Source organism: Leucoraja erinacea, chromosome 6, assembly GCF_028641065.1.
Source record: "Leucoraja erinacea ecotype New England chromosome 6, Leri_hhj_1, whole genome shotgun sequence".
In the NCBI taxonomy this organism is placed as follows: Eukaryota; Metazoa; Chordata; class Chondrichthyes; order Rajiformes; family Rajidae; genus Leucoraja; species Leucoraja erinaceus.
In genome coordinates, this window is record NC_073382.1 from 49,641,867 (window position 1) to 49,654,142 (window position 12,276).

Below are 12,276 nucleotides of genomic sequence, written 5' to 3' on the forward strand. Positions count from 1 at the left end.
TCGTTCAGCTAGAATACCATTCATACGGCCGCTTCAGAACTTCAAGCGCTGAAAAAAACGCCTCACGGTTCACCGATAACCGTAGCCTGTATCAATGGAGCAGCGGCCAATGTTTCTCCGGACTGATCCATCATCGCCGCCGGCAGCTCCGGCCCGTAGCGTGTTGGTTGCCGGGCGACGGTCCCGCCCCTTGGCAGTGCGCGCGTGCGCACTGGCGGTTCCTACGGGGATTCCGGGTGGGCGGGAGGATTAGGGGAGGGAACAAGATGGCGCCGACTAACGTCCTGAGGTGTTGTCAACGGGTAGTCGGCTGGATCCCCGTCATTTTCATCACACTCGTTGTCTGCTGGTCTTACTACGCTTACGTGATTGAATTATGCGTGTGTGAGTAAAAGATAAACGCACGGTCGCCGTTTCTGACCCATTGCATTACAGTCGTGGCGGCGGTATGAAGAGGAAGTAGCCTTGTCGGTCCCGCACTCCCAGCCCTCGGCTGAGGAGAGCTCGGGTGTTCAGCAGCAGCAGAAGATACCTGCTGCTCGACACTGGCAACTCCCGGGCAACCCGTCCAGTTGTAAGTGGCTGCAACAACTGTTCTGTGGATCTGATTAGTTAAATCCGAACGCCAGGTTTTTATCCGATTCTAATCGTCACCTAAACAATCGTTTTTCAAAAAAACGTACTCGGTAACGACGCGAGCAAAATGAACTTCATGTGGCGTAGAGTGTGCTCTATTCACCAACATAAATTAAGGCAAAACGTTCCTGATAATAACATAATGGTTACATTTTAAAAGGTGATCCTCAGCTTCCAGTAAATCAGTGAAAAGGGCGTATGTAAATACCTAAGAATTACATTTCCGTGTCTATCTTTTGTTTTTTGCTTCGGGTAAAAGAGTGATCTCATAGATCAGGAATTCCGGGTTCATTCTGTGTCGTATAACCTGTCCTGGCTTTGTGGGATAACAGTCTTTCATTTGTAGCTCATAACTTCTGGTTCAGGAAGTACTGAACTATAACTGGTTTCCCCTGCAGATTTCTCAACGAGCTGCTGTTTTTTTTTCATCTTCCTTGCCTTAAAATGTTTCCAAATTGCCAGTTGGGTTAAATAACATCCAGGACATACAAAACAATCACTGGGAAGATTGAAACTATTGTTTTTGATCCTGGCTCAGTTTCTTTTCTGGTGTCTCCAGCGCATTCCTAGGCAAACGTGAAACTGAACCAGATTTACACCGACTTGGTATCACATCTGAACCTGTGAAGAACTTTGCATTCAGATGCTACCACAGATGCTACCTGCTTCTATCTCCATAACAGAGGCAAACGGCACCCATCTGCAGCTGGAACTCACATCACAGCTCTAACCCCTTAGATTGATTCCCGTGCACTCCTGATGGTCATCTCCTATTTTCTGTAAACCTGAAATGAAATAATCTGCACTTATCCTAACTCGCCCCAGCCCTGTTAGCTGGAAAAACATGTTTGCTAACCTATTCTGTTTTAAACCCTCTGTTTTAAATTACTCATCCTTTTTTTGCAAATCTGTATTGGGCCCATTATGTCATTCAGTGAACCAAAATGACACACACGTGACCAGATGTCACCACAAAGTGATACATTAAAAAAATTCTTGTAAGAGAATCTTAATCATTGCTATTGTCCTACCTACAGAACTGTAATGCATGCATGTCTGCTAAATTTCACAATAAACAGACAAAAATATGAATCATATATACAGTCCAAAACAATATACCTGTAATGCTTTCAGAATTAGAAGAGATGTATTCCACAATTTTTCATATTTTTGGGCACACACGTGACTAAGAATGGGCCATTGGCTTTGTTCTTCCTCATCCCTATAATTGATATTAAACATCCAATTCTGGTATCTAGATCAGATGTTGCATTACATTGTTAGCTCTAGAATTCATCTCTTAAATATCTTATTCTACTTATCTTAGTTTCTTCGAGGCTCACATTAAAATCTACCTCAAATTGAGATTTAGGTCATTTGCCATCATAACCATATAACACCATATACAGCACGGAAACAGGCCATCTCGACCCTAATAGTCCGTGCCGAACACGTATTCTCCCCTAGTCCCATACACCTGCATTCAGACCATAACCCTCCATACCTTTCCCGTCCATATAACTCCAATTTATTTTTAAATGATAAAAACGAACCTGCCTCCACCACCTTCACTGGAAGCTCATTCCACACAGCCACCACTCTCTGAGTAAAGAAGTTCCCCCTCATGTTACCCCTAAACTTCTGTCCCTTAATTCTCAAGTCATGTCCCCTTGTTTGAATCTTCCCTACTCTCAGTGAGAAAAGCTTATCCACGTCAACTCTGTCTCCTTGGTGTCAAGTTTTGTTTGATAATAGCATTAAAAAGTGCCTGCATTGTTTAATAACACAATTGAGAAGTGTCTGGGTGTTTTTGGCAATATTAAGCTGTACTTTAAATAAATGGAAATGTTTGTTAATTATACATACAAGATACATAAAATGTGTGGAGAATCAGTGATCCACACATTTTATGCAGGATCAGATTTTACTGATGCATCGGCACACAACAAGCATGCTTAATGTCCTGCAGTTCACAATTGGAGACTAGCAGTACTGGAACATCTATCAAGCAGATAGCTTCAGGAGGAGGGAGAGAGAGTCAAAAGGCTATAATATGAACTCCAATAATCAAAGTTTACCTTTTTGTAATTTTTTTAAAACTTTAACTGTGTGTATTTTGTGCATTGTATTCAAATTGTAGGCGATGAATGTTCATAATCTTAAATCTCCCCCAATGGATCCAATTTCTAAGACTTATCTTCAAGCCTTGTCTCTGCTCTTCTTTGTTTTTGGCCTCCAAAGTATCGCACATTTTTATTGCTAACGTATCAGTTTAGAAATTCCTATCCTAAAACTCCCCACCTGTATCTCTTTTTAAAAATATGTCTTGAAACATAATTCTTTGAGTAACTCTTTAGCTATCTACAAATACTTCCTTGTATCAGTTGGTGTGAACATTTGATAATGTTTCTGTAAATTGTCTTTGTTAAAGTTGCTGTATGAGAGGTTTACAAAGCTTGCATTTTTCTTTAAAACTGCGGGCTAATTATATCTGTGATTAAAAGTGAAAAATGATGGAAAGACAACAGGTCAGGCAGCGTCTGGAAAATTAAACAGAAGCACAACTTCCCTGCCCATTTCCAACCTCTATTCTTCAACTATAATAAAACTACCCAACAATCCAGCACAATCGGGTTTTTAGTGATGATGGAGAGGGAGATGTTATAATACTTTAAAATACTGTTAATTCACTTTTTAAATGGTATGCAGTGTTTTAATAGTTTCCCAATTAACCTGTTGCGTTTAAATGGAGAGGAGAAATGGGGCCTTTGTGAGATCTGAAAATAGGGACTCCAAGTAGTTTAAGGAGAGATTTGGAAACAGGGCCACATGGGGTTTAAAGGGAGAGCAAGAAATGGGGGCCCATTCCATTTGCAGTAATGTGCTTTTTGATTTTAGAGCACTATTGTGCAATTTTATTTGCTTGCAGTGCATTTAGGGTCATGTTCAGGATGAGTTGATGCAAACAGAATCTGCAGGCTGTTTTATGGATCAAAACAGTACATGGCATCCAAAAATCTAATTATTCAAATTCTCCCATTAATTTTTAAAACATTTTTTAAGACTGGAATATGTTACTGAGGTGCAAACATCTTAGGAATTATGACATAGGGGTAACTAGTTTATTCAAAAGATAAACCTCTTTATATGTAACAACCCCACAATCAAATGGATACGTTGTCTTTAAGAAAATGACAAGGCAAATATCTTTGACACTTGTAAACTACTTGTAACCAAACAATGTTACATCCATTGATACTTTAAGGCCATAAAAAATAGCCATTGGATGTGGGATATTCTGATTCTGTTTCATTGCAACTACATTAGGGAAAATCAATAGATGTTCATGATAATTGGTCCTAGTTGAAATTGTTCGCTTCTAACCTTAAGGGGCTGCCCCACTGCGACGACCTAATCTGTGAGTTTAGAAAAGTTTGCCCTCAACTCAGTTTCGCAGCATGTGGTCCTTTGAGGTCACTAGAACGCTCCTTCATGCTGGAAGGAAGTTCTCGAATACTCACGGCCTCAGCTAGGTTGTGGAAATTGTTTCAGCAACCCTTCTCCCCCTTCTCCCCCTCCCCTCATCCTCTCCTCCCCCTTTCTCCCCCTCTCCCCCTCCCCTCTCCCCCTCCCCCCCCTTCTCCCCCCCCCCCCCCCTTCTCTCCCCCCCTTCTCCCCCTTCCCCCTTCCCCCCCCCCTCCCCCTTCTCCCCCCTCCCCCTCCCCCCTCCCCCCCCTCCCCCTTCTCCCCCTCCCCTTCTCCCCCTCCCCTTCTCCCCCTTCCCTCCCCCTCCCCCCTTCTCCCCCCCCCCCCCTCTCCCCCTCTCCCTCTCTCTCTCGTCCTCTCTCTCTCTCCCTCTCCCTCTCTCCCCCACCTTCCTCCCCCCCCCCCTCCCCTCACCCTCTGCCCCTTCCCCCTCTCTCCCTCTCCCCCTCCTCCCCTCCCCCCCCCCCCCCCCCCTTCCCCCCCCCCCTCCCCCCCCCACCTCCCTCCCCCCCCCCCCCCTCCCCCCCCCTCCCTCCCCCCCCCTCCTCCCCCCCCCTCCCCTCCCCCTTCGGACAGAAGGATGTTGCTGGAACTGGAGGGCTTACATTATAGAGAGAGACTAAGCTAGGATATCTCTCCTAGAGTGATGACACACTATGGGAGACATTCTAGCTTAGTCTCTTTATATAATGTCATCCCTCTAGTTCCAGCAATATCCATGTGTCTGAAGAACGGTCCTGACCAAAAATGACACCTATCCACATTCTCCAGAGATGCTGCTTGACCCGCTGAGTTACTCCAGCATTTTGTGGCTTTTTGGTAAAAAGCATCTGCAGTCCCTAGTGTCCATCCTTGTGAATGTGGATATCATTGTGGATAAACCGTGACATTGGAGACAATCAGCATCTCTCATTTCTGACTTTGAAGGAAACTTCTAGCCGATGGCAGCTAAAGGGTGACCGTATAGAGGTTTATAATATGAAGTGCATAGATAAGACGTATTGTTAGTCTTTTTCCCTGGGTAGGGGAGTTGAAAACTTGAATTCATAGGTTAAAGGGGAGAGGGGAAAGATTTATAGGGACCCTGAGGAACACGTTTTCCACACTGGGTGGCAAATATATGGAACAAACTGCCAGAGGAAGTGGTAGAGGCATGTACAATTACAACATTTAAAAAGCACGTTTGGTTACGTTCAATGGTTGGAAATATTTTGTGGATTGAGGGCCAAATGCAGGCAAATGGAACTAGCTCAGTAAGACACTTTCGTCATATGGGCAAGATGGGCCAAAGGACCTATTAGTGTGCTGTGTAACTCTATGACTCTAGTTAAATATCTTGCGAACAGCCTGCTCGTGAATTATGACGCATTAGGTAGCATGTTGGATGGAGGCTGTGCACAGAACTTCTTTTATTTATTTATTTTTTAAATATTTTTATTAGTAGCATTGGACAAAAGTATAAACTGTGGCATATGACATAATACATTTATTGTACAGCTATTTTAATTTTAGAAAAGATGAAATAGAAAAAGAGAGAAACAGCGAGAAAGAGAGAAAGTGAATGTGTAAGAATAGAACCCCTAAACCACCAAATGAGTGTAGTCAAAGAGTGAGTAAGTAAAAGAAATAGGAAAAACATAAAGAAATAAAAAGACAAAAACGGGAAAAAAAAGTGATATACCTGCTCATTTCTCTTCACACCCATCACCCAGTCCGTAAACGGTTTAATTCCGAAGTTGTGTTGTACCATACTATCCTTATAATGAATCAATGAATGGAATCCATGTCTTCGAAAATTGCTCTGATTTTCCTGCTGAGACAAGTCTCATATTTTCAAGATGTAGCGTATCAGACATGTTTGTAAACCACATTTTAAGAGTTGGGGCAGATGTATTTTTCCAAGATTTAAGTATACGTTTTTTCGCCATTATCAGGCCATAATTAAGGAAACCAGATTCAGATACAGATTCAGATTCAAACTTTATTGTCATTGTGCAGTATACAGTACAGAGACAACAAAATGCAGTTAGCATCTCCCCAGAAGAGCGAACATAGAATAATGAGAAATAAATATATATACGTACATACAGTCGTAGTAGTGCAATTTTTCTGGGGGAAGGATTGTCCGGGGGGAGGGGTGACTGGCAAGCACCGAGGTGCAGAGTTAAGTAATGTAACAGCCACAGGGAAGAAGCTGCTCCTGGACCTGCTGGTCCGGCAACGGAGAGACCTGTAGCGCCTCCCGGATGGGAGGAGGGTAAACAGACTGTGACTGGGGTGAGAGCAGTCCTTGACGATGCTGCGCACCCTTCGCAGACATCGTTTGCTTTGGACAGACTCAATGGAGGGGAGTGAGGAACCGGTGATGCGTTGGGCAGTTTTCACCACCCTCTGCAGTGCTTTCCGGTCGGAGACATAGCAGTTGCCACACCATACTGTGATGCAGTTGGTAAGGATGCTCTTGATGGTGCAGCGGTAGAAGTTCACCAGAATCTGAGGAGACAGATGAACTTTCTTTAGTCTCCTCAGGAAGAAGAGACGCTGGTGAGCCTTCTTGAACAGTGCTGAGGTATTGTGGGTCCAAGAGAGGTCATCAGAGATGTTGACCCCCAGAAACCTGAAGCTGGAGACGCGTTCCACCTCAGTCCCGTTAATATGGATGGAGGTGTGCGTGCCGCCCCTAGACCTTCTGAAGTCTACAATGAGCTCCTTGATCTTCTTGGAGTTAAGGGCCAGGCTGTTGTTAGCGCGCCATGCTGCTAGGAGCTGGACCTCCTTCCTATAGGCCGACTCATCGTTGTTGCTGATGAGGCCAATCACCGTTGTATCATCTGCATACTTGATGATGGTGTTAGTACCATGTACAGGTGTGCAGTCGTAGGTGAAGAGGGAGTAGAGCTCAGCACACAGCCCTGTGGGACGCCGGTGTTCAGGGTGAGATTTGAAGAGGTGTGCTTGTCTATGTTGGTTAGAAAGTCCAGTATCCAGTTGCAGAGGGAGGGGTCGATGCCCAGGTCGCTGAGTTTGGTGATCAGTTTTGAGGGTATAATGGTGTTGAATGCTGAGCTATAATCGATGAACAGTATTCTTACGTAGGTGTCTCTATTGTTGAGGTGGGAGAGTGTGGAGTAAAGTGCGGTTGAGATGGCATCCTCCGTACTCCTGTTCTTGCGGTAGGCGAACTGATAGGGGTCCAGTGTGGGAGGTAGGCAGCCTTTGAGGTGTGCCAGGACCAGCCTCTCGAAGCACTTGGTGATGATGGGAGTAAGTGCAACTGGGCGGAAGTCGTTGAGGCTCGCCACAGTGGAGTGTTTTGGCACCGGCACAATGGAGGTGGTTTTAAGGCATGTGGGGCCAACTGCTTGGGCAAGTGACAGGTTGAAAATGTCAGTCCAGATGTCTGTCAGCTGAGCAGCACAGGCCCTGAGGACACGCCCGGGGATGCCGTCAGGGCCAGCAGCCTTACGTGCATTAATCCTGCTCAGTGCCACGTACACGTCGTAGGGGGTGAGTGTGAGGGCCTGGTGATCAGCAGGAGCACAGCCTTGATGGCCATCTCTAGATTATTCTTGTCAAAGCGGCCATAGAAGTGGTTAAGCCCCTCAAGGAAGGAGGCGTCGCTGGATGTGTGGGTGGTGTTGGTGGGTCTATAGTCCGTGATGGCCTGGATGCCTTGCCACATGCGTCGGGGGTCAGAGTTGTTATTGAAGTGCTCCTCAATCCTTAGCTTGTAGCAGTGCTTGGCCTTCTTGATGCCCCTCTTCAGGTTAGCCCTGGATAAACTGTAGGCTCGAGCATCGCCTGACCTGAAAGCGGTGTCCCGTGCTTTCAGCAGTAGCCTGACCTCGCTGTTCATCCAAGGCTTCTGATTCGGGAATATGGTAATCCGTTTGAGGGAGGTGACACTGTTGATGGTGGAATTGATAAAGTCCAAAACAGAGGATGTGTAGGAATCAATGTCCGTGTGGGAGTCAAGGGTGGCCTGGGCTGCAAACGCCTTCCAGTCAGTGTTTCCAAAACACTGCTGAAGTGTGGCGTCCGTCTCCTCTGACCAGACTTTAACTGTCCTCACTGTGGGTTTAACACGTCTGATGAGTGGGGAGTACTTTGGGAGCAAGAACAATGAGAGGTGATCAGACGGTCCAGGGTGGGGGAGGGGGGTGGCTTTGTAAGCTTCAGCCATGTTAGTATAAACTTTGTCCAGTATCTTGTCTTCTCTAGTGGCAAAGGAGACATGTTGGTGGAATTTGGGGAGTACAGTCTTCAGGTTGGAGTGATTGAAGTCACCCGCAACAATGAAGGCTGCCTTGGGTCTTTGAAATATTGATAGCTCTGGGTAGGCTTCTGCTGTTCCCAAAAGAATAAGTTCCGTATGGGGGTCCAGTTTTGTTTTTAATGTTTTTGAGAAAATTTCAAAGATTCCTTTCCAAAAGTTATGTAGTTTTATGCAGGAGGCAAAGGAATGTGTTATAGTTGCTTCTTGAAGGAGACATTTGTCACAAATAGGAGATACATTTGAAAAAATCTTATTCAGTTTAGTCTTTGAGTAGTAGAGTCTGTGCAGTATTTTGAATTGGATTAAAATGTGTCTAACATTAATCGAACAATTATGTATATATAAAAGATATTTTTCCCATCTGTCTTTGGAAATTTTTAGGCCTAATTTCTCTTCCCATTCTCTTCTAGTTGCATCTGACGATGGAATTTCTATATTTAGAAGGGTATTATCAAGTATGATGTTAGATTGTTTGACTCGGAGTTTCTATTCATACCTTCTTCTAATATATCTGGCAGCAGAGTTTGATAATCATGGGTATATGTTTACAAATAATCTCGAATTCGAAGATATCTAAAATATTGATTACCTTTCAAACTGTGTTTCGACTGTAATTTCTGAAATGTCAGGAGATTTCCCATCTCGTACAGATCTCCAAGCTTTTTAATTCCTAGTCCTTTCCAATAAGTAAACGTTTTATCTATAATAGATGGCTTAAACGACGGGTTATTAGCTGTTGGTGAAAGAAGAGATAAATTTCTTAGTTTAAAAGTTGATTTTACTTGTCTCCAGATTCGTAAAGTGCTGTGAATAATCGGATTTTTCTCATATAATGTGTTCTTCAACTTTGTTGGGGAGAGAAGAATCGCGCCTATATTAAAAGGCGAGCAATCCTCGAACTTCATATTCAAGCAGAATTTGCAGCTAATGGAGAAGATAAAATTGACAAGAACCAAAGGGTCTCTTTAATTAAGACGGACAACATTTGTCTATAGAACCGGAAAATTGTCTGCCATGGGTTTTCAATTATATTAGAAGCCAATTAAAACTTTGAATGATCTACAGGATTGCAGCACCACTAAAACTAACAATTTTAAGAACTGTACATATTTGCCGTTTTAAAGTCACACGTTGTGAGTTTATTTGGATGTTTGGGGCAGGTGCATGATGGCTAACCTTAGGTTCTATATTCTTTAGTGATTTACGTTGAAATTAATTGCGATTTATTTCAGGAGATTCATACACATTTTTAAAAAGATTATATTCAGCGTACATAAATGTGCAATGCTACTTTGTGTATTTCATAACCATTAAATTCAGGATTGCTATTGGTGGCTCAGCTTGTATTTATTAGAACCAGAGTTTTAGATTCCTACCAATATAGGAGTCAGTTTAAATTTGGTAATCAAAAGAAAATCTGTGTTTAATGCTTTAATTCTTTTCTTCTATCTTGCAGTTACCATCCTGAGCATTGGGGAAAAAGGTGAGCATTAGTGTTAACCAACTCATGTTTTCATGACTCGAGTAATGCAAGAAAATAAACTTTGCATTCGAATTTAGAATGTTATAGTTGTACAGTCTGGTAAATAAAAAAACTTCAATGTGATCCAACTGTAGTTTTATTTTACTATGTATAATTTCTATCATCAACAATGTGAGGTTTATCAATGATAAGAAAGGAATCCCTCACATAATCTCTCAGGATAGTTACAACATTTGACACATGCTGTTAAAGATACTGAATCCAAACTTTTTTGAATTTGCTGACTATTTATATACATTTATACCACTGGTTCTACAAAATTCAACATTGTAACCGTTATTTCTGGATTCTTTTTTCATTGTGATGTGCCAGACAAAATTAATTACATTGTTCAGATTGCAAATTAAATTTAATATATGAAATATCGAAACTGTAAAGGAATATTACCACGTCGTTCTTCCCTTCCATCGCAATGCAGTATTCTTTAAATATCGTTTCCCATTTATTTAGTTCATCCAGTGTAACTAGTGTACATTATTTTGCAAGGATTACTGTTGAAAGTTACGAGAGAGACATAAGGAGGGCTGAGGTAAATGGTCGATCTTGGAAGGTTATGATAAGAAATATTGCGATAGCTGAAATCATATCTGGAAATGTTGTTTTGGATGGAAAGGAAGCAAGGATTTCTTTTGGTCTTTGACTAATATAGACTACGATTAATAATCTTTTTTTTTAAATAATATTTTTATTAGAAGTAGACATATTATAAGGTATAGTTCATGTCTTTTATATTTCAAAAAAAACTTTCTGATCTATACATCCATTCCTGCTGTCATTTTTGATAGTATTATTAAAAAACATATCTTAGGCAGTGTTAGTGTTTCCCCCTCTCTGTTCTAATTTTGTAAATTGTTTTTTTTTCGCGTCCATTTACGATTTGTCGCGCTAATATAACTTTTCTTTAAAGTTTTATAACTTGGTCTAAGTATATCTTGTTCAATTTATATTTCAGTACTGCAATTTTATTTGGGGATTAAGTCTCCATTGTGACTGTGTCTCTATCATTCCGTTTAGTTTAATCATAAATGTTAGTGGAGCATGGTCTGAGATTATGATATTATGATATTGCGAGTTATAGGTAAATGGGATAAGTTTTGAGTCTACTAAAAAATAATCTATCCTTGAGTAAGTTTTATGTACTGGTGAGTAAAATGAATATTCTCGACCCGGTGGTGCTATGGAGTAGGAGAGACTCGCGCCAACTAGCTCCGGGAAAAAAACGCTAAAAACGGGGGAAAAAGGCAGGTCCTACCTGCTGAAAACGGCACCGATTGTTTGCAATAAGTTTGTGACGTCATCAGGCGCGCGACACTGGCAGTATGTCGACACAGCATACTCCCCCTCCCAAGGCGAGAAAAACCGGCAGGGCTAAAGAGGTAGGCCCAACTGAAGCTTTGGCCTCAGTTTTAACAGCATCCCAAGAAGATCTCTCAAAGAAGAAAAAGACTGAAATGGAAGAATTAAAAAACTTCCTTTCACAGGAAATCCCTAAATTAATGGAAGAACTAAAAAATTGTAAACAGAACTTCAAGGAAGAGCTGAAATCTTTTAAAAATGAAATTAAAGAACAAATTAAAGAAGAGGTTACAGATACTGTACATGAAGTTCTGGAAGACTGGAAATTAAATATAGAAGAAAATCTGACTCAAAATATTGAAGAAGTAAATGATAAACTGAATTCGATGGAATCTAGATTTGATTCTAAGTTGGAACCTATCCTCCAGACATTAAATCAACACCAAGAGATTGTAAAGGAACCAGAGGAAATTGCTGAGACAAGCACCGAAACTACAAAAAAACTTATCGCCGAGAACAAACGCCTATCAAAGTTATTGCATCAAATAACCGAAAAATGTACTGACTTGGAGGGACGACAGAGGCGTCAGAATTTAAGAATCGTGGGCGTCCAGGAAGGCAGAGAGGGGAGTCGTGACCCCCGTGAATTTGCTGCAGAGCTACTGAAAAAAGTCTTGAAACTGGATCAAGCACCATTACTTGCCTGAGCGCACAGAGTATCGAGACGTCGCCCAAGGGAGGGCGCCCCTCCAAGACAACTGATAGTGAAGGTGCAATATGACCATGTTTTGGATGATATGATGAAGAAAATTGTCCAAAGCAGAAATCTCGTATTCGTTCAAGATGGCGGCGCTGGCTTAACAGCTGCGGCCCACCTGCAGTCCGTCTGGTTTTTTTCTTTCGTTTTGTTCCTTGTCATGTTTTAGTTAATTTTGTTTTATTAAGTTGTATATGTGTGTGGGTGGGGTGGGAGAAACATGCTTTGGTCTCTTCCTTCGGGGGATGCGACTTTTTCTTCGGTCGTATTCCCCGTCCCCGT

The 12,276-nt window shown here is 42.3% G+C and overlaps 1 protein-coding gene across 3 annotated transcripts in view; it reads left to right on the forward strand.

Annotated features, from left to right (window-relative positions):
* The first annotated feature begins 228 nt into the window (after nucleotides 1-228).
* The window catches only part of LOC129698096 (palmitoyltransferase ZDHHC20-B-like), a 60,137-nt gene continuing 48,089 nt past the window's right edge, over nucleotides 229-12,276 (forward strand). For all 3 annotated transcript variants that reach the window (XM_055636975.1, XM_055636976.1, XM_055636977.1), the window contains exons 1-2: nucleotides 229-384; nucleotides 9,855-9,881. In XM_055636975.1, coding sequence (XP_055492950.1) covers nucleotides 267-384; nucleotides 9,855-9,881 — 145 coding nt within the window. In that variant the 5' untranslated portion in view covers nucleotides 229-266. The remainder of the gene's footprint in view (nucleotides 385-9,854; nucleotides 9,882-12,276) is intronic.